We start from the raw sequence: 26,379 nt of genomic DNA on the forward strand, positions 1-26,379 counted from the left end.
AATGACGAAACAAACACGAAGCCCAACCAAACCAAAAACGACATACCCACACTACGGGCTTACCTTCTCAATGATCGCCTTTCCCTGGTTGAGATAAAACGAAAGGAACGCAGCAATGGAGATGGTGGCAAACGAAGAACAAAGATGTTGGAGAGAAGGCGAAACTGTTCTCAGCAAAAGTGAAACGAAATGAAACCGCCAATTCCAAAATGATATTCAAAGTTTCATTATTCCACTTCTACCCCCGTCACTTTATTGTTTCAATATATAAAAAATCACCCAATAGAAATTTGACACCTGGACGGTGTCAAATTTGTGTCAAATGTGAGTGTTAAACAAACATTTTCCTATTTGTATATACCTGGGATAGAAGACAATTGACTCGTCTACCTTGCCATCGGTTTGAACTTCGTGGGGAACATTTGTTCACAATTGAATTACATCAGGAAGAAAAGGTTATCTAGGAAATATAACTTGTTTGTTTATTGTGATCAGTCAATATCATTTCACATTATTTCAGGTTATTTTTGCTGTTGGAGAAAAGGGAATGCTGTATGCGTGGGACATTCACATCGAAACAATATTTGCCAACATAAATTTAGTATGCTTAATTGACATATGAAATGCTATTTTTAAATTATACAATCTAAGTGATGTTTAATCATAAAACCCTAAACACTGAATCAGAAACGCTTACCTTTTGCTTCTCTTTTTCTCTTCTGAAAACAATCCCAGAGTCTCTGCCCTCTCTCCTTGCTCAAGTTGACTCCAAAAACGTCCCAATGCTTTTTTTTTTCAATTTCTCTCTAACCGTTTTCTTGCCACTGTTTTGTCTCTCTGCACACATGCATACACGCCTCTCCTTCCCGCGCCCTAGTCACCCTCTTTCTTTTCACGTTTTTTCTCTTTCTTTTCACGTTTTTTCTCTTTTTTCTTTATTTTGTTATTTTTTTTAATTAGTTGTACTAATAAAGTTTTAATGAACTACAATCTAAGTCATTCATACATATTTTCATGCAGGGGTTGAAGACATTAATAAAATCCTAATTAATCCTTCTTACCTAAACCGGTTAGTGTTCCAGTCTACTCAGAACGGGTAGGTTTCATCTGTCTAAAATAATTACCTTTTTATCGTTATATTTTGTGAGCTAATAATAAAGGCTTTAATAATATTGTGTATATCTTTTCCTAAAAAATTTTATGCAGATCCGGCGTGATAAATACAGCTGATGATTTTAAATTAAATACTCACATAGTCTTTTCTAACGAGTAAGTTGTATATCTTGAATCATCATTGCATCAATTCAATCCTGTAATTGTTCCCAATGTTCTGAATTTTCGGAAAGCCTTCATTCTAACCATTTTACTTTTACCCCTCGAATATGCATGCAATTACTATCCACAACCCCAGTCGTAAGTACTTCATTTATGTGATTATACACTAGTACAAAAATTATATTTTATGACGTACAAAAACGAACTATGACGTACATAGTTTTGTATGTTATAATAGGTCTACATATTTTATGATGTAGCAAAAATTTACATTATCTGAACATATTATGATACTTTTTGCTACGTCATAAAATATGTAGACCTATTATAACGTTATGTACGTCATAGTTCGTTTTTGTACGTCATAAAATATGATTTTTGTACTAATGAGAATGTCTTCATCAGTCACAAAATATTTTTCTTTTAGTATTTTAGTTAGACATAATAAAAACTTTTGATTATTATCATAAATAAGATTGTCAAAATTTTCATCACTACTATTTTTTTTTCTAAAAATTATGACAGTAACTGTCATTTCTTTTAAGAGTTTTTATATATTAAAGTTATTTTTCTTTTAATTTTTATTTTTTATTATAATATGTTATTATTATTTTTCATTAATATTGGTTAGAATTCTCATAATTAATGTAAGAAAAACTATTTTTCTTTTTTAGACGTCAACAAATACATCATTCTTTGCTGCTACTGCGCTCACGTTATTCTTTGCTTCAGTTTCTAATTTCATCGGCTTTGGTGCTCCTTGTGGAACTCGTGCTTCTGGCATTCTGGTGTTGTTTGCTTTCGCTCAAAAGAAAAAGAGAAGAAAGAATAAAAAAAAAAAATAAAAGCACAAATGAATTTATATAAGAGAATTCAATTTATAAATGGGCGTCAAAATCATTATTAAATATATATATATATATATATATATATATATATATATATATATATATATATATATATATATATATATATATATATATTTTAACCGCTTTTTTAAAACTAATTGATAAGAAGGTTCTTGGTCACGAACCATGGACAATTAGTACAAAAATCATATTTTATGACGTACAAAAAATAAACTATGACGTACATAGTTTTGTACGTTATAATAGGTCTACATATTTTATGAAGTAGCAAAAGTTTACGTTATCTGAACATACTGTTTCTAAAAATGTGAAGATAGATAATTTTACTCAATATCAATTCGAAACAATTTTCTCCAATATTCATATAAAAAATGGACTGATTTTAGAAACAGTGTCATAACATGTTCAGATAACATAAATTTTTGCTACGTCATAAAATGTGTAGACCTATTATAACGTACAAAACTATGTACGTCATAGTTCGTTTTTGTACATCATAAAATATGATTTTAGAAATGCAAACATATTAAGCATATGAATACCAATGCACAATCATCATGACCAGTCATTGAATTATTTTCAAGATCAAAATGGGTTAGAAAACTTATCATGATACTGAAATCACTCTATTATCACCCCAACCTCTCTCGGTATTCCTTCGCTCTCCTGAAGATTTTTTTGCTAGAGTATTCTTGTAACCCTTCCCCTTTTGTTTCTCACGCTTTTTGTCTTGCAAATTGCCGCCTCTGCCAAACTTCAGATCGCGTCTATCAAACCAAATCGTTTCCTGCCAGCAGAAACCGTTTTTCTCTGCTGTTTCTGTCTCTCCCCTTTCTACCAATTTGTCTTTTTCTCTCACTTTTTCATTTTTAGTTTTTTTTTTAAAATTTAATCTTAAAACCTTTTAACTAATAATAATTTTTTATTATATATGGTTATTAACTGTATTTGAACAAAACGAAAAGATAAAGAAATTAAAATTAAAAACAAAAAATTAAGAATTAAAATTAAAAACGAAAATTAAAAAAATAAAATTAAAAGAAGAAAAGTAGAATAAAATTTATAAAAAAGATAAAAATATCGACACCCTAATAATTTTTGAAAATGTCATTTTATCTTTGATTTTTGAAATTTTCAAAATAAAATTTTTGGAACGAAATTTTCTGAAACAAAATTTTCAAAACAAATTAGTGAAACGAGATTTTTAGAATAAAATTTTCAAAAGTGAAATACATTTTGGAACATGTTTTTCATAACATATTTTTGGAATATACTTTTCGAAATACATATAATACTCTTCCAAATGAATTTTTCATAATACTCTTGCATACAATAGCTTTTAGAAAGAGCTCTCCAAAACATGAAATATTTTAGCATTTTCTCTCTTCTTCTTCTTTTTCGATAGCAGTCAGGTTGCAGTGACGGCATCATTGAAAGTAGGTGTGTTGATAAAAGATATTAAAGTATTAGTTAAAATTTTATTTTAGATATTATAAAAATAAATATTAATTAAAATTTTATTTATATATAATATTTTTTAAATATTTTATCAAAATACTTTTTTAAAAACTTTTAAAACAAGAAAGAATTAAAATGTGTTTTTTTTACTTGTTTTCAAAATAATAAAATTATGTATTCCAAATATGATTATAATTAAAAAATACTTTTAATAAATTTTTATAAAATTAATATTTATACAATTATATTTTAAGGAAAAGATATTAATAAATAATTACTTTATTTTTAACCTTAAACAAACTCAATATATTTTATATTTTAAACTTTTTAAAATAATAAAATTATATATTTAAAATATGATTATAATTAAAAATTATTTTAAATAACTTTTTATAACACCAACATTTATATATTTATATTGAAAGAAAAAAGGATATTAGTAAAATATTACTTTAGATGAATTTAAACAAATTGGGCTAGCCCCATCCTATCCATAACCCCACTCACTTTATGTGGGGGTTTTGGGGGTTGAAGCTTTTAAAAAAACCCTCAAATTATTTGGGCTAAGAAAATGGGGCTTAATCTTAGAAGGGGTCAGGGTCAATCCATAGGATACCTTTAGTGATATGTGTGGTTGTTATGTTTTTTCATTTTGTGTGAAGCAGTGAAAGAGTGGAGATTTGAGTGTTGTACCTTTTTGTCTGTATGAAGCAGTGGTGAAGAATACATTCGTATCGTTATAAAGAAGTAGATGATGTTAGAACTGTTTAGAGCGAGAAGTTGCGTTGAAAAAAAATTATTGGAGATTAGAAATATATTATGAAATAGCTTTCCTGTATTGGATTTGGAATGAATTTTTTTTTTTTTGTTTTTCGAAAGTTTTGAATTCACTTACTAGTGATGATATCGTATGTCATTTATTTGTAAATGAACGTTTTGAAAGAAAAGAAAGAAAACATTTTTTTAGTGATACTGCGAGAAAGGAATGTTACAATAAATACATAACTCTTTAGAGTAATATATGCATTAAAATGGTTAAGTTTACTTCATTAAAATGGTTAAGTTTACTTCATATGGTTGTATGTGTTAGGATTTGATTGAGGTGGATGTTTATGTGTTATATGTATATAAATGTTCTATGATTACACTTTTTGGTATATTAACTTATATTTTTTTATTTATTTGTTCTTTTGTTTTTTTTGTTTGTATGTATCACCTTAATAATAGATGAATATATTAATGTGGATTCAGTGCAGAAGGAGATACAATAATATAGATAGAATATGCTCTATCATGTAATCCTTTTTCTTTTAAAATATCTAGTTTTTTTTGTTAATGTGTATAAATATCTAAGATAAAATATTATTTTTACTCTACTTCATTTTATATTTGAAAAAAAAATTAATAAAAAATATTTTATTTGTGTTTTTCTAAATTTGAATTTTATTAACTTTTCTCTTTCAAATAAATTTGGATAATACTTTACAAAACAGAATAAAATACGAGGATTGAGATGAATGAATTTCAAAATTGAGGGGAGAAGATTAAACAAAGTTTTGGCAAACAAAAATTGAATTTAAAAAACTTTTGAAACATAAAACATATTTTATATTTTTATATATTTTATTTCCGTACCTAAACAAGTATAAAATGTGAAAATGAAAAATGCTTAAAAAAATGCCATTATTATTATTATTATTATTATTATTATTATTATTATTATTAGTTGATCACATAACACATTATTTAAATAATATATCAGTTAAATAATATAATAATTTAACATTAGTAAAATATTATGATATCACTTTATATTTTTCGCTATATCATTATTATTATTATTATTAGTTGATTTTATAAAGTAGGTTTTTATATTTTTCTAATATTTTTAATCGTTGTTCTTTCGTTGATTAATGTGTGTTAGTAATATGATGCTATGACGAATTTCTTATATTTTTTATTATATCATTAAATAAGATTTATTGTTTTTGTATCTATCACTATTTTGTGATCTGAGGAAACTATATTTAATCAATATTTTGAAATAGCAGATATTTTATCTTTTAGTTTTTGGTTTATAAACTATATATATATATATATATATATATATATATATATATATATATATATATATATTATTAAAAGATATATAAAAAATAATACTCATTCGGTTCTTTTATTCAATCCTATATAAACACGGTCTTGCTGCTGTTACTGATTCTTCTCTTAAATCATGATTTTTATACTCTGTTGCAAGCCTCTTAATGAAGCTATGAAAAGACATGCATGGTAATGAAATTTTTCATCAGGGAAGTGGTTATTTCAATTTAAAACAAAAGTATATTGAAATATATTTTTATAAAATTTAGGGTTAAAGATTTGGCTTCAGATTAAAATTCATCTAAATCGTAAATTTGGATACATTTTCACATCTAAATTATTTAATCTTACAAATATACCACCATCTTATTTTTTAAATGAGCACCCTCTTCGGACAACCTTATTTATACAGAATAAGCGGTGGAGACTAAAACTAAAAGTAGAAAAACACTTTTTAAGTGAACACCCTCTTCGGACAACCTTATTTATACAGAATAAGCAGTGGAGACTAAAACTAAAAGTAGAAAAGCACGGACACCTTTCCAGCATCCCATATTTTTTTATATAATAGTTTTAGATGCATAACATTTTTCAAAATTGAAAATCTTCGTTCTAATAGAACTGTGTTGTTCATATGCCTTTCTTCAAAATGAGAATTATGTATGAGTTTTCAAAATTTAGGTACGAGAAAGTCAGAGTAGTATCATGCTATTCCCAGTGCTTGTTGATTTGCCTCCTATTTTATCTTTTGTATTATTACACATACTTTCTTGGCTATTTGTTCTTGTATTCTGACAACTTGTTTATGTTTATGTTCTGGGCAATAGCCCATGAATATCACTTATTTATGTATATGGTTTGTCTTCTTTTCATAATCATTCACATTATTTAAATTCTTTATTACGTGGTGTAGCAGTTGAGACAATAGTCCTATAAGTTTAAAACGGTTGGTTCTGAGAATTTTTGGGACAGCAAAGAAAGTATTGAAAAACAATGATGTCGTCAATTTCATGGGTACCCAAAGGAGTATCAAAACCAGTTGTCCTCATAACCGAAGCCATGATGGAGCTCCTCACGGAAATTTATGGAGATGATCCATATCTCAAAAATCACAATGTTAGTTCAAAACTTGTATTAATTTGTTGTCCGCCTGTTCCCTTTGTTTTCTATGACATTGTTTGTTTGTCAGGATTATTCTTATGAGGAACTTTGCGTTCCCATTAATCCAACGGATTCTCTCATTGTTTGTGCACGGGTAAAGGAACAAGGTCGTGATAGTTTTGGTGTTTTTGAGGTAACCAAACTCTTTAGTGTGATAAAAGTATTTTATAATTTTCTTCTATATTCCATTAGACATTACTAGGCTTATGATTAATTTGCTTATGCTCTTTCAGGTTTGGATACTTATCGATGAAGAAAAATATTTGTATTTTCACCATGACATCCGAATTTCAGCATTGCCGCTTTGCTCAGCTTGGCTTGATTATCCCCTTGAAGGAGGAGAGAGAGGTAAAAGAACTGTGGTTTCTTTGCTTGATATCTGTCATGTATTAACTGTTTGTTTTTGGCAATTATGCTTTTCTTTTTCATATGTAAATGAAGGGTTTTTTTCTAACTTCCATTTTTATATGCTAAAGCTATGAACATTTCATACTTCATCTAAAGGTGAAGTAAAAGGTTGAATACTCGATTGCAATTCATTATTCAAATATTTTGTAGATCATCAAAAGATGACTTTAAAGGTTGGATGAATTTCAACTTCTTTAAAATGTTGAATTCGTTTTAGAAGCTAATCTGCACAATCATAAAAACACACTTTCATTGTTTTTGTCTCTACTACTAGTGTTATTAATTTCACAATAGTGGGCACTATAGCACAATTGCATAGCAAAATTTCTCAATCTGTGATTGTGATGTGCACCGTTGAACCATTGTCAGTGTTGTTGTCGTAGCATGTGTATGGCATTGACATCTCAAGTCTCCAACTTTTCAGTTAATATTATTCCAATTTTTTATATACTTTATTTTTATACAACTTATTTTTTTATACATCTTTATAACTGATTTGTATCATATTTGAACTATAATGTGAACCTTGCTATATACCTGTGATAGCAGTCTACTATTTCAGTTGTAACTATGGGCTTAAATAACTGCCATCACTTGCAACTTGTATTACTTGTATATTATTTTTATCTTATGTATTTTCCTTATGACCACAGGGAACTTCTTAGCTGTTGGTTCGATTGAACCTAATATTCAAATTTTTAACGTTGACGTTGTAAGTGAATTTAGTGCATAAATCTCACTGATTGTTTTGTAACTTTAAAGTAGAGTTCTTTTTGAAGGATACCTTATAACTTTTTCTTGTTCTCAGATTACAGGGGATGGAAAGGGAACGCCATGTATGGTGTTGGGTAGCACTGAAGATGATGGCCACAGTGACTCAGTACTTGGTCTTGCATGGAACAAAGAGTACAGGTTTATTACATTTTCAAATTGTGTTCTGCTGTTGTTTCTTTTCTGTTGAATGTTTTCTACATCATAAAGTTTTCATGTAGTAATTTCTTTTTAACTCTCTTCATTAGCATTTTATTCTTATCACATAGGAATATAATTGCAAGTGCCAGTGCTGACACGAAAGTGAAGATTTGGGATATGGTCAGTGGGAAGTGTGAAAGTACGATGACGGATCACACAGACAAGGCAAGAATTAAACTTTTATTGATCTCTACTATTTTAAACTTTTGAATGAATCACTTGTGTTGATCTCTCATCATGTTTATCTCCAGGTTCAAGCTGTTGCTTGGAATCCCCATTCACCACGGTCTCTTCTTACTGGTTCCTTTGATGGTACTGTTTTTTTGGTAATGATCGAATGTGTATTCAAACAAAAATAAATATATTTTAACTTTGAAAGTCTCAGCTCGCTTTTAATGCTATACTACATATTGCAGAAGGACGGGAGGATCACATCACATGATGGTTGTAAGTGGGAACTCAATGCTAAAGTAGAGAGCTTGGCATGGGATCCACACTCTGAGCACTCTTTTGTGGTGTGTTATGCATATATATTTCTAAGGCTTACATGCCAAAATGACTATAATTCTTATTATTTCATTGATTACAATTTATTTGCTTGTTAGGTGAGTCTTGAAAATGGTACTGTTAAATTGATTGATGTTCGGACTGCCAAGTCAGATTCCGGATCTGAGTTCAATGCTAATGAACATGGCAAAGCTGTTACATCAGTATCCTACAATCTGGCAATTCCTAATGTATGTATATTCAATGTTTTAATTAGAACTTGTTTAAATTATATATGTACTTTAGTTTAAGTCGGCTTTCATAAAATGACCTCATGCAGCTTCTCGCTACGGGATCGTTGGACAACAAGGTAACCGTGAAAACACTTCTGTTGTTTGTGTATAGTGGTGGTGCTGTTTGTTATTGGAATTATCTCTTATAATTGCTAATATATGTTGCAGGTAAAGCTTTGGGATTTGTCAAACAACCAACCTTCTTGTGTGGCCTCTTATTCTCCAAAAGTAGTAAGTTTAATTTTCTCACCTGTGTAAGATGGGAAAGTACTATAGAAGTAGTTATATCATTGTTAAAGTGATGCTAACGTAATTTTTTTATGGTGTTTCTTAGTGGCCTGTCTGTTCTATTTCATTCTCGGAAGAGAACCCTTTTTTGTTGGCTATAGGAGGCTCAAAGGGAATAAAAATACCAATAATTGAAAGAACAACTACTTTGGAGGTAATTACATTGAAAGTTTTTACTATAGTAATTACGTTGAAAGTTTTTACTATAGTAATAAAATGCCTTTCAAATTCCTTTACTGTAGTAATTACATTGAAAGTTATTATTTCTGTATAACAACAACTGGCGTAACTATTATTTGAAGTGAAGGTGGTAAACTAACTGTTTTATATAGGTATGGGACACTCAATCGTATTCTGGAATTTCTGAAAAATATGGGAACTACATGAAGTAATTAAACTATGGATCAAATACTCATTGAATGCTGAATGGAAAAGAAAGATCAAACGAAAAGAAAAAAAAAAGAGAAATTTTAAGGAACCCTTATCATTTGTATGGCTCAGAACCCTCGATACGTTGCTCATTAACATTATAGGGCTATGCCACGTTAGTTTTCTTTTTCCTTTAAGGAAAACCTTTTTAAATTTTAATTAATTCCTTTGTCCTTTAAGTCTATAACTATATGATGTACACTTTTGTGTCCTTTTTACTTATTCCAATTTTGCTTTCTTAATTATTCTTTGTTAATGAATTTTGTGTTCGCTCTTACAGGCTTCTGTTATCTCTCTTGCTTTGCTTGAATATATCAAACTATCCGCCTCACATACTGAAGAAAATTAGACTACAACATGGAAAAATAATTATGTTAGAAAAAAAATCATATCCAAAATTGAAAATGGAATTATGAGTATTTAAGATTGATAAATTACGCTATTAAAAAATAATAAATTCTTCTTAAAATCTTCGGTAATAAATATTGTAAAAAATAATAGGACTCAAATTTATAAAATGTAAACGAAGAAAAGATGATTTTTTTTTCGACCATGAATCGCATTTCATTGTGTCCGGTCGTCTTGAGAAGATTAGCGTCCCGTTAAAGCAGATGAAAACAACGTTTGCGTCGTTTAATAAATTTGACGTGAAAAAGTATAAATCAACTTCTTCGTTTCCACGTTTTCCCTAACTACCAAGGCTATGTTTGGTTTTTCATTTCGTCTTTTCCAACTTACATAATTACATTTGTTCAGGAAACTTGAATTGGTAAAAAGTCTGATTTTCTTTAAAAAGCAATAAGTTTACTGACATTTGGCCTGAAAGTAAGTTTCAATTTAAATCTATACAAAGGCTGGTTTTGTAACTTGGTTTGCTACATGAAATCCATTCAGTAAGCAAACTAGGAGACTCGAATACCCTCGTTCTCTAGAATCATTCGAGTCATGTTAAGAATTTTTTAAGTTTTGAAATAAGGATGTATTGAAGTGTTGTATGCTTACTGAAAAAATGTAAATTAATTGACTATAAATACACAACAGCTGAAACATATTAATTCACATTAATGTAAAAGAAATAAAAAAAGAAAATTTGGAGGGTCTAAGCTAAAAAGCCTAAATAATAAATAATGAAAAACTAAGGTGTAGGAGGAGACTCAGATGGGAGCTGCACAGGTAGTTCTAAAGTGACCGGTTTGATTGCAATGCACAACCCGTTTTATGCGGCCACGGTCTTCTACCCGAACCCGTTTCTTTCTGGGTCTCCCCGGTGGCCGGAGTGAATTAGGAGGGTTAATAGTAAGTTGAAGTTGAAGTTGATCAACATCAGAAACAGTGACAACCCCCTCAGCCTCAGACAACTCCTTCCACAGAGATTTATCAGGAATTGGGTATATGGTCTGTGAGTATGTCTTTCTGTAGTTTGCAACAGTAAAACAGGTTTCTGTGAATCTTTGCACATTCTGCCTAATAGAGAGAAGAGCAGCCACAGCATGTGCACAAGGCAAACCATAGAGCTGCCACCCACGACATTGACAACAACGGGTCCTAATATCAACAGTGTTTGTTCCTTCATGTGATATAACTTCAAATTCAGCATCAGTGGCACGAAGTACCTGGTGTGTCCTCGCACGATCAAGAGCTTCTGTAACAACTCTCAGCTGAAGGTACAAGTATTGATGTCCACTGCATGCTGTTCTCTCGTCGCTCGTTAAACCAAGTCATTAGTTGTCTTCTTATGCATTCCATCATTTGAATTATTGGAAGCCCAGATGCCTCTAATATCCATGTGTTTAAAGATTCAACTATGTTTGCTGAAAAATGAAAGAAACTTTGCCCCTCAAAGTATGNAGTAGCCCACAAATGAGGTGGAATTCTTCGANTCCAGTACGCAGCATCTTGTGATATTTCTTCAATCTCTAAAACTTTTGCTTCAAATTCAAGTATGGTAAGAACTTGAGCAGCTTCCCATAGAAGATCAACAAGTATTGTGTTGTTAAACTCCTTGCGAAAGCTGTCACTCAAGTGACGCATACAAAATCCATGGAATGCAGTGGGAAAATTTGCTTCCNCACCATCTANTATNCCCTTCTGCCTGTCAGACAAAATTGTAAGCCTTGGCATGTTTTCGGTGTTTGTCTCCATCAGGTTATGAAGTTCTGACAGAAACCACATCCAATTATCATCATTCTCCTCATCAACAACACCAAAAGCCAGAGGAAAGAGAGCCCCATCACCATCAAATCCGGTGGCTAGAAGTAATGTACCAAGATACTTGCTCGTTAAATATGTTCTATCAAGCTCCAAAAGTGGTCGACAAGCATTTAAAAAACCATATATTGACGCTTGAAAGGATATGAATAGGCGTTGGGAGCAATTATCAGTTGGATTTCCATAAACAGATGCAATACTTCCTGGATTTGTGCGTTTCACCTATTCACAGTATTGTGGAAGCAAGCGGCATCCCTCTTCAAAAGATCCACGCATTGCAGCCATGATACGCTCCTTGCCTCTCCAAACTTGCTTGTATGACAAAGTGATGCCATGAACCCTATGAATCTCTTCCAATATCTCCTTTGGCTTGCAATTAGGGTTCTCCTTCAGCCTTTGCTCCACAGAGGTAGCAACCCATTGAACTGAGGCTTGCTGATGACCAAGATGTGAAATTCCTCCACATGTATGATGCTCATGGATTGTCCTAATAGTATAAGTTGGAACACCAGGGAGTTTTGCCGCATGAATGCACCAGGGACATCCTTCGCTTGGATATTTAGCAGTAAACCGAGTCTTGTCAGATTTTATAGTCTGCATCTCAAAATGCAAAGCGATTGTTGTATCCCTCAATGCCCTTCGACAACTCTTAACATCAGGGAATTCTTGTCCCACTGAGAATTCATAATTAGGACTTATGGCTAATGTACAAGCCTGAATCACAGGGGATGTGGCAACCATAAGCTGGGATTCGTGAACACCCATTTCTTCAGCAGATTCAATACTCATATGTCTGGGTTGTGGACCACAGTCATTGCTATGTTCTCATCAAATTCCTGATTTTCTGAAACAGACAACTCATTGTTCTCTGTTATGGTCAACTCATGATTTTGAGTGGGAATGGGCATCCCATGGCCATCATGCTCTGGTTTTTGATCCATGGATAGCTCATCCTCGTGCCCATACCTGTGAACACCATCTCCATCATCATGGTTCAGTCCCAAACCCAATTCATGGTCATTGGCAATTCCTAAGCCCAGTTCATGATCGTGAGGTTGTCCCAGACCCAAATGCTGATCATCAGTTTGTCCCAAGTCCAAATCATGGTTCCCAAACTATGAGTGTGGTTCAGCACCAGTTGCTGGTTATGGCTAAGTGCCAAATTATCACTCTGGCCAGTTATCAAATCATGATTAGACATAGAAGACATTAATCACTATATATAACGACAACGAGAATTTGCGGATAGAACGCCAGCTGCAAAAAATCAAAGATAACAACAGATAAGTCAGATAAAATCATACAACTGTGAAGTTTGATGGTTATATACAACTAGGTACGCTGAAACTGCAGCAAATAAACAGTTCAAATGAGGCCAGGGAGTAAAGATACACAAACATCACCAAATCCAGCACAGTATGAAATTCACACAAGACTACTGTCGACTACAAAGATGGGATGCATTAAGAAACATACACAACGCTCTCTCGGCCCTTAATAACCAGCTACCACAAGTTACAAATCCCAAATTGCAAAATACAGTGTCAAGTGTTGAGTACAATTACACTATAGGGATTACAGAATATAAGTCCACGATTGTACACTGCACTGTCAATAACCGCAAACATACCACTATAACTTAGATTAATTTATAAACCGTCCCAAAATAAATTGAAATAAGAGGGCACACAATAAAAACCACCCCTTTTAAAAACGAGAGAGAAAACATCAATTTTGCAATCCAAATAAATTGAAGACAAAATTGCATTTAGCTCAAGTTAAGAGTAGTGATTCCAGTGAAGTTACACGTAACCCATAAAAAACTTCAACAAGGCCCCCCAGTAAAGATTTTTTAAAAAAAGGGCAAACTTTAAAAGGAAACATAAAACCAAAGCAGAACTCAGTGCGATAATTAAACAAAAATTAAAAAAGTCGAAATTACAAAGCATGAGCCCACAAGAATTGAAGGCGATAAATATGTTGATGAGGAGGAGAGTGAGAGTGAAATTACCTGAAAGATTGAAGCTTGGAAGAAAAAAAGCGGAACCCTAGGTGGCAAACAGAAAAGGGTTGATCGAGAAAAAAGAAGAAACGGGAATTTGAAAAAATGGCGGGGAAGTGGAGAAAATCGGAATTAGGAAAAGAAGGGTAAGGAGAAGAGAGGAAGATTGGGAATTAGAGGGTCCTTATAGGAAATCCATACCTTCAACCAAGCACCAACAGAGGGTATTTAGGTCAAACGAAACCACCCTCTTCTCTTTTCTTTTCCTTTCCTTCTAATTACTCTTTTGCCCCTATCTTCAGATTATGCTTCAAACAAATATGTAACAATATTCACTTCACCTTCACATCTTTATGCTAAACTTTGCATTTATTCTTTATTATAAATTTTATGCCGTTAGTTAACTATATATTAAATACCAAAGACCAAAACCTTATTACTACACCAAAACTCATTCAAGTATATGTTCTTTTATTACATTATAACTCTTCACTTCACTTGTTATGACAAAATTTTAAAATCGTTACTATTCTATTAAAGAAAAACAATATAATAATGTCTAACACTTTACTAAATACTTTTTTTTCAGTTGTTTTTAACATATCTTTTAATTTTTGTCAAAAAATTAAATAATGTAGTTAAAGTTCTCTTAATTATTGACTTGAAATTAAGGGGTAAAGACTTATAAAATGATATTTTAAAAATGATACTAGTTTAAAAATGGTGAGATTTAATTATTTTAATATTAAAAGATTTTAATATAAATAGTTTTATTATAAACAAGTTTAGTTATTTTAAAATGCATTATCTCTTTGGAAACTACTTATCTAGAGTTATCTGACTTATTTCTAAAAGTTTTTTCTCCTTATCTGATTGAAGAATCGAGATAGTAAGATTGATCTTTGCGATGAGCTTTTCAATTTAGATTGATCAATTTTCTTTGTTCATGTAAGTTGAGTTACAATCATTTTTCTTTGTCTTTTCTTATTATCTATTGCATGTTAGTCTTCTTCAACTTGCATACATGTTTTTAGTCATTTACATTATTTTCTGTTGATTAATGATCATAACAGTATGTCTTGATCGTTCTTGTGATGTTTCTATTGACTTGATAATCCCTAAGCGAGAGCATACTCGTTGAGCGAAACCAAAATTAAAGAACTTAGTGACTTAATAGTATCTAGGAGAGACAATTCTCATTGGGCAACTTTTGAAAAAATTTAAGTTTGTAAGTTCTAGTAATTATTTCACTAAGCAAATAGAGTTTTAGACACTACTCGCTAAGCGAGTAAATATTCTCGCTAAGCAAAATTACAAAACCTGACTATATTTTCTTATATATTCTATTATGATAAGTTTAATGTATGATATTGTGAATTTTAAAAATAATAGTTGGTTTATGATGTTTATTTGAGAATGATTGGTATATTTATGAATAAATGTGCATGCGAAGTATGTGCGAAATGGTGATGATGATGAGCTTGTTAATGGATATGAGCATTGTATGTGTTTGGCTTATTCCAAGGATCTCGTGGGAAGATTCTATTGTGGCATTTTTTTAGTGTACACATTGATGTGAAAGTCTAAATGTTGTAGGTTATCTTGTTGCTCTAATAATAATTCAAACTTAGGTAGAGTAGAATAAGGCATGTGGTAAGAGGTGCAGGAAATCTTAGTTTAAGGTTTTACCTTGACCAAAGATGATAATGGACTAACCTTGTGTATGATAGGGTGAAACTCATTGACAATGAGTCTACATAGCAGTAGAGACCTTTACACCAATGTTTGTATCCGGATAACTGAGTCTTGTATGAGTCTTTATATGTGATATGATTGTTTTTATGAATGAGTGATATATGATAATATTTTTGTTTTTTTTATAAAACTCTTTTGCACATTAATTTATCCTGTTGTTTTCTTTTAGTGTTTTTTATGTGTTTGTTTGTTTCTTTTATGATGATTATCTTATTGGTGTGAGTAGATATGAGGTAAATATTGAATCATCTCTAAATAATAGATATTGAAACATCTTTAGTAGATAACGATGATACTACAAAATATTCTTCTTTGTTATCTAGTAATTTTCTTTATTAATTTTAGATATATTATATTATCACGATTATTTTTTTAAATAATTATATTAATATTAAATAAATATATTCTAATACAATCTACTTTATTTTATTAATATCTTAGGTTATCTATTGTAAACTAGTAAAATTGGAATGTTACGTTAAACAAAATTTATTAACCTCGTAATGCTATTTATTGTCTTCAAAAAATTATCATTATTAATCTTTAATTTATTATCAAAAACGGCATTGAATCGAATTGGAGTCATTATAAAAAAAAAAAAAACATAATTCACTATAAGTAATAAAAAATGTATATAAGAGTGTGATCTAGAAAGATTGGTGTAAGTATTTCTTAAATCATAAAACTTTTGAATTGTAAAGAGTAAGAACTATTGATTGATATGGACAGATATTACTCCTCTAGCAATTGAAGAAAATAAATAAGTATTTAAAATTTAATTAATATAATCGAATATAATATTAATTAATTCAAATATTAGAGTTATAAATTATAAACTCGTTAATGTATTAAAGAAAATACAAAGGAAATAACTAGTGTTTAAATATTGTTGCTATTATATGAGTTAAATAAAATATAAAATATAAAACACAAGTTATAAAATATAAGTTTAGAAAATATTTAAATAGATATTAAAAAAATATAATGAGCGTATTTTAAAATTATAGTAAGTTAAACTTTCGACAGAAAAAAATTAGGTATTATGCATCATTTAAATTAATTTTTTCTTACCAAACCTTGCTTCTTAAATCTTATAAGAGGTTCATAATTTTAAATTTTATCACTCTAAAGCCCCAATTATTAGAATTTATCCTAGTGTAGAAAGAGCTTTAGACGTATGTTATTTTGAATTTTTAATGTTAGATACCGACCTAATGTCTTTATGGGTGACGTTAATGGAATGTTGGACTCTACAGGTCCGACGTCTTTATAGATGTCGGTTAATGTCATGTCCAACGTCTTTATAGACGTCAGACATAGCATTAACCGACGTCTAAAGACGAAGTCAGTCGTCTTATTAATTGACGTCTACTGGGTTTTCATTATGTTTTAGTGTAATTTTGCTCGGGTCTTTGAGTTATCAAATAATGCAAATTGTTCGGACCAATATGTCCTTTCAAAAAAATATAAAAACATAAAAAATATAGAAGTGTTGATATTAAAAGAATAGAAATGAGATGCATGATTATGATAACATTTATTCCTAAAATGAATACTACTAACTTTTTTATTTGACTAGTTGATTTATAGCCAGCCACAAAGCAATTTAGGCACGGTTCTACTAGAGGTTTGCTAAACATCAATCGGGTGAAGACAATACGGAATCATATTAATACATAGATTAGAAGGTGAAACCATTATTTCAAAGAAAATTACATAGGCAATTTGAAAAGAAACCATTATCTAATTAGAGGTTTAAATTCATATTTGAATTTTCAACAAGGTTAACTTTGTTAAGATTGAGTTTGAAACACAACCTTGAAGCCTTAAATTTCATCATGCTTCATCCTAATTTTAATAATTTTGTAGTAACTGATCCTTGCCATGCCTTCCTTAGCATGATTGAAGTGGGTGAAAGAATATGGGAAAACGAGGAGAAGAAGAAAAAGGGAATTCAATTTGAAGTTGAATTGATTGGTTACCCAAAAAGAGAGGGTTGGGAAGGTTCTCCTAAATTTCGGCATTCTTCTAGAGATGCATGTTGATTGTGCACACCACACGTTTGTAATTAATACCACCCCACATCAACAACTTGCTGAGTCAAAAGCAGGACCAGATTCAGCTCACACCACCATTGACTCCATCAAACTTTTCCAACTCACGCCCTCACACGCCTCTTCCTATGTCACAATCTCACCACCTTTTACCTAAATTTTAGAATCTTCCCACTTTCTCAGGTCATTGAAAACTCTACCTTCAACTCCAATTATTCATGCTTTCCATTCCTTATATAAAGACCACCCTCACCTCATATCTCACAAACTCAAATTAAAAAGATTAAACTTTGGAAAGAAACAACAAGATTTCCTCGGTTGTAATCTCACCAAACCAATGGCTCGCTCTTTCGCTAACGTCAAGACTTTCTCTGCTCTTCTTCTAGACGGATTCTCCAACGCTCTAAACAGACGCGGATACTCTGTTGCAACACAGAGCGTGAAAAGGGGAGGAGCTAACTCCATGGCAGGAAAGTCAGGGGAAGAGAAAAGGGTGTCGACGTACGAGGTTTCATGGGTGCCAGATCCTGTCACTGGTTACTACAAACCAGAGAACATCAACGAGGTTGACGTTGCCGATTTGCGTGCTACTCTTCTTCGCAAAAACTTCAACAACTAATTTCAAACAATTCAGCGATGAGTTTCTGGAGCTTTTCGGGATCTGCTTCAGATGATGATGGCTTAACGAAAACTAGGTTGATTGATTGATTGATTATTTGTGTTTATCACAGAGGGAAAGGAAAATAATTCATGTCTATGTTTGCTATGTACTTGTTGTCAGAGAAGACATTCATTTTATTAGGATTTTTTATTTTTATGATTTATAAAAAATCGTTTATTATATTTAATATTTCTCTTTTGGGTGACTTAAATAATTCATTAACCTTGAATGAAATTTACGATTTAATTTGAAAAAATAAATATACTTGGTGTAGCATTCAGAGGTCTTCTAACAGTATATATAAACTAATTAAAAAAATGTAATTTAGGAGTAATATAATACATGTAATTTAAATTTTTCTATGATATAAGTTATTTATTTAAATTGATTTAATTTACTGAATATAATATATGTAATTTATTTTTTATTATATGTTCAACCTAATTTATACAACTCGTATTCATATAAATAATTGTTCTAGCCAAATAAGATGAAAACTCTTTGACAAAAACTTATTTTTTTCTTATCTCCTATATTTCTTTATTCAAATTGTTTTCTAATCCTTTAGTCTCGAACCTGTTAGTATTTAGGAGTTTTTTAAAAATATTTCTCTCTCGTTTATTGTCTTATAACCAAACAATATAATTATAAAAAATATAATCAGTTAATGTAATAATTAAATAATTTAAAATATAATATCAATTAATAGACCATTATATCATGAATGATATGTATAAAGTAAAAAAATACAAGAATGAAATAAGATTTTGTAAAATGTTACAGTTTTCTAAGTAAGACAATTTATATTATTGGAAATGAACAGTACACAAATGTGACATTCTCAAGTTCATTTTTTCTATAAATAATTTTAATATCATAAAATAAATATAACCTTATTAGTTATTTGGGCCTTCAATATGGGTTTATAGGTCGGATTCGGTCTGAAGAATTTTACTGCAATGATATTTTTCTTTACACCCCGTATATCTTCCTTCTGTACCTCTATAATACGATAAGTTTATCCTTTATCTTTAAAAATGATTTATGAATTTTGCAGTTTGAAAGTGATTTTTTTTATATAATTTTTTTTTTGATATTACACAATATGAAAGTTAAAAATTTTCAATCTGATTTTTTTATTTCCAAATTATACAATCCAAAAATATTTTGCATAAAAAACTTACAAGTTGTACAATTCATAAATTATTTATTTTATTTTTGAATTATTCATTTCAAAAGCAATCTTTTGAATGAAAAAGGTTTTTGAATTATAAACGATGTAATCTTTTTCGTAAGAAAATTTACATGAGATTACACTTTGAAAATCATTTTTACATCCAAATTACACAATTTGAAAGATTTTTGTACAAAAAAAAATTAATATATTTTTAGTTCTTAAACTTGCATACAAAATTAAAATTTATTCTTATCTTAAATTTTAACATTAAATTTGAAAATAAATAAATATAATCATTTTAACTCAACGAAAGTAATGATTTTCAATTTATAACTAACATTTGATACAAATATCTGAGTTGGAATATTACAAACAGTGTAAACTGTTTAAACATTAACCTAAAACATATTTAATGTATTGAAACAATTTAATATGATTAAATTAAAAGGTATTTATTCATTTTTAAAATTTAAAAGCACCATGAAAGTAAGATTGGAAGAAAGAAGAATTCAAATTTTGAACTAAATAGATATTTAGAAAAAAGAAAACCAACTTTCAACTCTGCAATTTAAAATAAGTCATTCCTTACATCTGTTCATAACACAATATATAGAAGAAAAAAAATGACAAGGCAAAAGGTGACTGACTATGACAAGGGATAGTGACTACAAAGCATGACAGTTGTAGGGGACAATATAGTCTCTTAACCATCATATGATAATGCACATGGAGAATATGAGGGTGAAAAACAGAATTATCCTTAGTGTGAGTATATATATATATATATATATATATATATATATATATATATATATATATATATATATATATATATATATATATATTTTATATGTTTGAAGTCTTTTATTTCACTGAATTTCCTTAAATAGTTACAAAATATCTTCCACCTTAGCATTCAATTATCTTATGCCGTAGAAGTTAGAAAATACACTGTACTGATGAATACCAGGATGGCCGAATGTGTGGACATTCGAAATTCATTTCACCATTTTCAAGGATATCAAATTAAAGTTACACTGAGTTCACTCTTGCACTCCTTTTATATGTGAAATTTACATGAGTGTTGTTGGTTCAAACAAAGGCTTCATAGTTAGGAATAGATAAGTCAGAAGTTAGAGTGTAAAATGTCATGCCTTTAGGGAACAGTGCAATCAGCTACTATTGTTATCAATCTATTGTTCAAAATCATGTGAATTTGAGTAAATTAAGGATTTGTTTGTACCAAATAAAATTACAAGCCATGAAAGGTGGGGCAGTTGAAAATAAATTTAGTAACTGGATAAAAATTTTGTTGTGCTTATGTAGAACATGAACTTGAGAGTGTTGGGAATATAGATGGACCAGAAGTTGGTGTAAGATGTCATGCCTTTAAGAAACAGGGTTATTAATAAAAGTCTCATTCATTCATTTGAAAAAAAAAAAATCAAAGAAAAAAGTTCTGAATAAAAAATTAAATTTTATATGTACTTTAATGTTTGAGTTTATTAATTTATGGTATTCTAAAGACATTCATTCACCAGCATATCAAACATTTTATATGTACACATCCAATAACACTACTTTACTGCATAATTGTTTGCCATATTATATCACTGTAGATTAATTTTAAATGCTGACAAAAAATTATTCAAAAGGGTTATGATATTATGATATTTGTGGCTGTGGACCATTTTGTATGTGCATGTAGATAGGTGATTAGTGATTGTACCATCATCCTCTATTTGCTAGTCTATATCAAAACTGTGTGTGTCTGTTCTGTACAAGGAGGACCATTTCAAAGAAACTAAAAGATGACTCAGAAAAATTGTATACTTAAACAGATTCACTTCAAAGTTCACAGAATTATAGTATTAGCAGTTTGATGATAATTATACAGTACTGTTAGATCATGTTTCAAAAAATCAACAATCTTCAACTAGATAAATAATAAAAAAAACCAGTCAAAGACAAAAATGCACTATCTAATAAGATTCTAAGGATGGTGATATTTTTTGAAGAGTTTCATCCATTGAATATGGTTGCTGTTGAAGAAGTTATGATTATATTATAGACAGTAGCCAAATAAGTGACAGAGCGTTACATTGCGTGAGATTCCATCATTTTCCATCTTCAGCCATCACATAATCATGGCTTACTTTGGAACAAGCAGAGTGGAGCCCGTGAGTGAGTCGGTCACTAACGTGCGCAGAAAGAAATAACAGGTTTTTGGGATCAGTAGGTGGCGTTTTATAGTGCCCACGAAAAGGACCTTCCAAATTCTTCTCTGCATCTGCATTTGTCTTCTTTCCCGTTCTACTTTACACTGTTATTGTCCATGCATATACATAATGTAATTATTTCATTGCAGTAAATTTTGCCAAAAGTGAGACAAGAGTAGTTTGCACAAATATGAATTTTTTTTTTTTCAAAATTGAACGCCAAATTTGGTCTGTCCACAATATGAATACCTATGTAACTAACTCATGAGAGATGCTTAAACATAGACTGCATAAATGGAAGTTCTTCTTTGGGAGAGTAAAGAGGTAGGACAGAAAAACTATGCTAATATTATTGGGGATGCTAATCACATGCTACATATCCCTATCCACTTTTATTCATTTACTGCCATTTATCTATTCTTTAGATGTTAAGGAATCTCTAAGGAGAAGATGAGGATTGTTTGCATTTCTTGATATTCCAAGAAAGCGAAAACAAATTTCTGAGGATTGAGTTTAAGATTATGCTTTTCATTTTCTATAATTTTAGAAATTAAAATAGATGATGTTTAAACAACTCATTTTATAACAAAAAGTTTTTGACAATCTCTTAATAAATGTATTACAATCTTACATTGAATTTGGATCCTCTAATTTTTTGTACTGTACTTCTAAACTATATTGGTGGGCACTGATGTTAATGTTTTAAAATATATTAAAGACTTGTAATATACCAACACCAATATATTTTGAACTTCCCCCGTAGAAAATATGAATTGGTCTTAAATTTCGTCATTCAGACACACTAAAGGAGACCATAACCCCTAAGGCACAAGTGTCACTAAAGAGTCAACCTCATCCATAATTTTCCATTAATAATAATGTTTAAGGAAGGAAAATGAGAAAAATGAATTTACTTATGTATTGGTTAAAGACATATTTTAATGAAATTAATATAAAAAAATTTACAGTACAAATTCGTGGTGCCTATACTTATCTGTCCGCATGAGCTCCTGCGAGATACTTTATATGCAATAGTTCCTTACAAGTAGCTCCTCCTAAAACTGCTCTAAACAAAAGTTTAAAATCATTCTATTTAAACCAAAAACTAGCCATCCTTTTGGACTTAATAATTGAATTCTGCGAGTAGGCTACTCACCACTCGACTCACCAACCTTTTTGCAGCAAACCTAGTATAATAAGAGACAATAATGGCAAATATTATTTTATTGAAGTAATCATTATCTTTGTGACTAGTGAACGAAATAAAAGCTCTCGGTACAAAGAACCTTATCATATAGAAAGGCAAGATTTCAGCAGCACTCAGCCTGAAATCGTTCTTATTTCCTAGCACTCTTCATTTATGTGACCAAACCAATCCACTGTTTCTTTTTCACACTTATGATAGGCTGTTGGAACAAGTTAACTAAATACATTTGATGGAATAACAAGTTAGTCAGCACCAGCAGTCAGGACATGATTAAGATTCTGAACAGTTAGGCATGCATGACCCAAATGACTTTGAACATTCTAGACTGTCGGTGACACCATGGAATGAAATTGAAAAATAAACTTGAATAAAAAGAAACGCACAAGTCAAAATACCAGTCATATCAACTTAGAGGCGAAAGTACGTGACCGATTATACATATATAATCAATTCATAAAATCTATGGGGCATGGGCAAAGTTGGTGCCTAAAAGTGTAATAAAAGAAAGTTGGGTAAAGTAGAGCAACAAAAACGGTGCCGACACTCTTCACTGGTTGGCGAGGGAAAGAAAACAAAAGGAGGCCCTACCCTACCCCACTCCCACACACTAACCTTTTTATTCGTTATCCCTTCTCAGCTGTAAGATACCAAGTTACCAGCAACGAAAACCACATACAGATACAACAATAGAGTCTCTAACAAAATACAAACAGACACTTTGTCAGCACTCAAAGTTGGTTGGCTACGCGACAAACAAGGGAAGAATACTTACAAATTTAGATAGCAAAAACATCAATCACGGGCAGTCAGTCAGGCAATGAGAAAATAGAAGAATATAGTAACTTTAGCAAAGAAAAAGAACTTTTTCAAAAGGGATAAAGAATCAAACCGAAATGAAATAAAGGAATAGGTAACAAACTCTTTGCTCATTCACCCTGATTGTAAGTGAAGGTTCTGTACATAATATGTGAACTTCTCTTTCCCATTTTTACAGCTACCCGAGATGGTTTGTGCTTGTACAGAAGAACACAAGAAAAACTATTTACAGAGTGGTGATTTCCTAATCCCCGAGGTTTAATTTCACTAAGCAGTGTGTGTTAAGGAGGGGGATCTATTAAACCTTTCAAGAATACCGTTAGCTTTCCTTTTGGCCCTTGAAGTTCCACATTGTGCAAGTTTTGACAGTGTACCATTTGCTCTTTCTTCTTCTCTAATTTCCTTCAACTTAGTTCTATCACTAAAACAGATTGTATACAGAATTGCAACACAATTTTCCTTGCTCCTCTCTGATGCAATCTCCCTAATAATCCCCAGTAACAAAGGAACAGCACCTAGATCACCCATTTCTTCAACAGCCCTGGGATGACTGGATAGGAGTGCCAGTATGGCCAACAACTCATCAACTAGGATGTGGTCCATCATCTTGTTCAGAATAACCCGAACTGCCCCATCTCGCACTGTCCTTCCTTTATTCTCGTGCACAAGACAAAGGTTAAATATTGCGGAAGCAGCATCTTTCATGGCCAATGGCTGTCCCTCGTCCAAAAGCGCAAGCAAATGCTTGATAGCCCCGGATTTTCCAATGATGTGTTTGTTGGAATCAAGCGCGGACAATGTGAAAATAGCAGCAGCAGCATTGCTTCTCGTTTGAATTGTTCCACGTTTCAAGGCATCAATAAGCAGAGAAATCACTGCAGGATCCTCTGCAAAGGCCTTTTTGTTATCATCATGGATAGCGAGATTGAGAACCGTGGTGATCAAATCCTCGTGGAGATCAGGGTCAGTAGAAGCCGTGCCAGGCGATGATAATGGACTCAGCAATTGGGGAATCACATCACTGGACTCCCCAACAAGGATTCGAATCGAAGGCATCCGCTTTGTCAAAAGGCGAAGCTCCTTGGCAGCCTGTTTCTGATCAGAAACAGACAATGACAACTTCCGAAGCAACGAATTCAAATGGTTCCTATCCGCATTAGTGACCACGCCATCAATGTCCTTAACAGGCTTAGGAAGCTCAATTCCACGCTCCCTACACCACTGCACAATCATGTCCCGGACCAAGTAATTAGGTGTTAAAATGGAGTGAGACAGGACCTGCTGGGTCTGCGGACAGGTTCTATGGCCCTCATCCAACCACCTTTGAATGAATGGCCTATCATAAGTCTGAAGCAACAATAAAACGAAATTCAAACACATAAAAAAGCACAAACGCAATCAGTTACCACTCAGTGTCACGCTTTCTAATTTCTAAAGGAATAAACTATAAACACCAAACACTAAAAGAACAAAAAAAAAAAACGAAATTGAAATTGAAAAGAGGGAATAACCTAACCTGGCCGGTGGATAAGATAACGGGATCCGTCATCAATTGGGTTGAAATGGGGCACCGAAATTCGGGAGGAAGGGGAAAGTCGTCCAAAGAGTCTGGAGACTTTAAATGTTTGAGAGCCGAAAGGGTGGCGATGGCTTCGTCGGCGGCTTCCACCACGTAGTCGTCGGAGTCGACTATAGCCTTCACCAATTCCTTCAACCTCTCCTTCAATTCTGACGCCGACACTCTCACTCGCTCCCTCTTCGCCATTACTATTCCTACTAACTCCCAAGATTCATTCCCTTATTTTCTTTCTTCCTAATTCAAACAAATGAAAATTCTCTCTTCTCTTCTCTTCTCTTCTCTATTGTATGAAAATGATGACAGTTAACGAAATTATAAACAGTAAGCAATGTGTCTCTATCATATCATGCTTCACAACGCAACACACAATTTAACTCTCTTTATCTCTCTATGCGAGTGCGTGTGTTCAGAGTGCAGACACCGTGTAGCGTGGTAGGGTGAGATAGATAGCTCTAATAAATAAATAAATAAATAAAATAAGCTAGTTATAACGGCACGTCACCGACCCACTGGGCCCGGCCTGGCCCATATAAAAAGCTGGAGAGTAATGTGCGCGTGAATTAAATTGAAGTCTAAGGTGCACACGGGAATGTAATAATTATAAATGTACCTTTTATTTGCTTCTTCCTACATTAATTAGCTCAACAAACAACAGGTTTTTATGGAATGCAGGATCGGAAACTGATTCCTTGTAATAAAAGAACTTAGTCAAATGATATAAAATGACAAAATTTCTATTAAATGATTTCTGTCTACTACAAGAGATTCTCATATTTAACATCTTGCCATTATGTTCATGTCTTAAATATGATTACTTATCTGTCAAGTATTATAAGCATTTTCCTTTTAATTAATACCTTTTATATCTAAGCGTTTAAAATTACTTCATCAAGCTGTGTGTTTTTCTTAAATGTATTATTAATCTGTATGAATTAAATACATCATATATTATAAAGTAAAAT

At 31.4% G+C, this 26,379-nt stretch overlaps 3 protein-coding genes and 1 non-coding gene across 4 annotated transcripts; 2 read left to right on the forward strand and 2 right to left on the reverse strand.

Moving 5' to 3' along the window:
• Window positions 1–6,323: 6,323 nt before the first annotated feature.
• LOC106754033 (periodic tryptophan protein 1 homolog) lies at window positions 6,324–9,818 on the forward strand. Its single transcript, XM_022777848.1, has 14 exons — window positions 6,324–6,383; window positions 6,619–6,818; window positions 6,892–6,996; window positions 7,097–7,211; window positions 7,925–7,996; window positions 8,087–8,183; window positions 8,312–8,408; window positions 8,495–8,569; window positions 8,660–8,758; window positions 8,849–8,980; window positions 9,070–9,099; window positions 9,191–9,253; window positions 9,357–9,464; window positions 9,643–9,818. Exons 2-14 carry the CDS (start codon window positions 6,696–6,698, stop codon window positions 9,700–9,702), a joined length of 1,176 nt encoding a protein of 391 aa, XP_022633569.1. The 5' UTR covers window positions 6,324–6,383; window positions 6,619–6,695; the 3' UTR covers window positions 9,703–9,818.
• An 836-nt stretch (window positions 9,819–10,654) lies between these two features.
• Window positions 10,655–14,253, reverse strand: LOC106754034. The gene is made up of 2 exons (XR_002666892.1): window positions 13,959–14,253; window positions 10,655–13,204 (listed from the first exon to the last, which is right to left on the reverse strand). It is a non-coding gene; the product is annotated as an uncharacterized LOC106754034 (transcript).
• A 3,596-nt stretch (window positions 14,254–17,849) lies between these two features.
• Window positions 17,850–18,606, forward strand: LOC106754075 (indole-3-acetic acid-induced protein ARG2). Its single transcript, XM_014636020.2, has one exon. It carries the CDS (start codon window positions 18,096–18,098, stop codon window positions 18,375–18,377), a length of 282 nt encoding a protein of 93 aa, XP_014491506.1. The 5' UTR covers window positions 17,850–18,095; the 3' UTR covers window positions 18,378–18,606.
• A 5,310-nt stretch (window positions 18,607–23,916) lies between these two features.
• Window positions 23,917–25,845, reverse strand: LOC106754145 (U-box domain-containing protein 9). Its single transcript, XM_014636126.2, has 2 exons — window positions 25,355–25,845; window positions 23,917–25,185 (listed from the first exon to the last, which is right to left on the reverse strand). The coding sequence occupies exons 1-2, from the start codon at window positions 25,601–25,603 to the stop codon at window positions 24,106–24,108; spliced, it is 1,329 nt and encodes a 442-aa protein (XP_014491612.1). The 5' UTR covers window positions 25,604–25,845; the 3' UTR covers window positions 23,917–24,105.
• Between the last annotated feature and the right edge of the window lie 534 nt (window positions 25,846–26,379).

This window comes from Vigna radiata, unplaced genomic scaffold, assembly GCF_000741045.1.
Source record: "Vigna radiata var. radiata cultivar VC1973A unplaced genomic scaffold, Vradiata_ver6 scaffold_83, whole genome shotgun sequence".
NCBI lineage: Eukaryota > Viridiplantae > Streptophyta > Magnoliopsida > Fabales > Fabaceae > Vigna > Vigna radiata.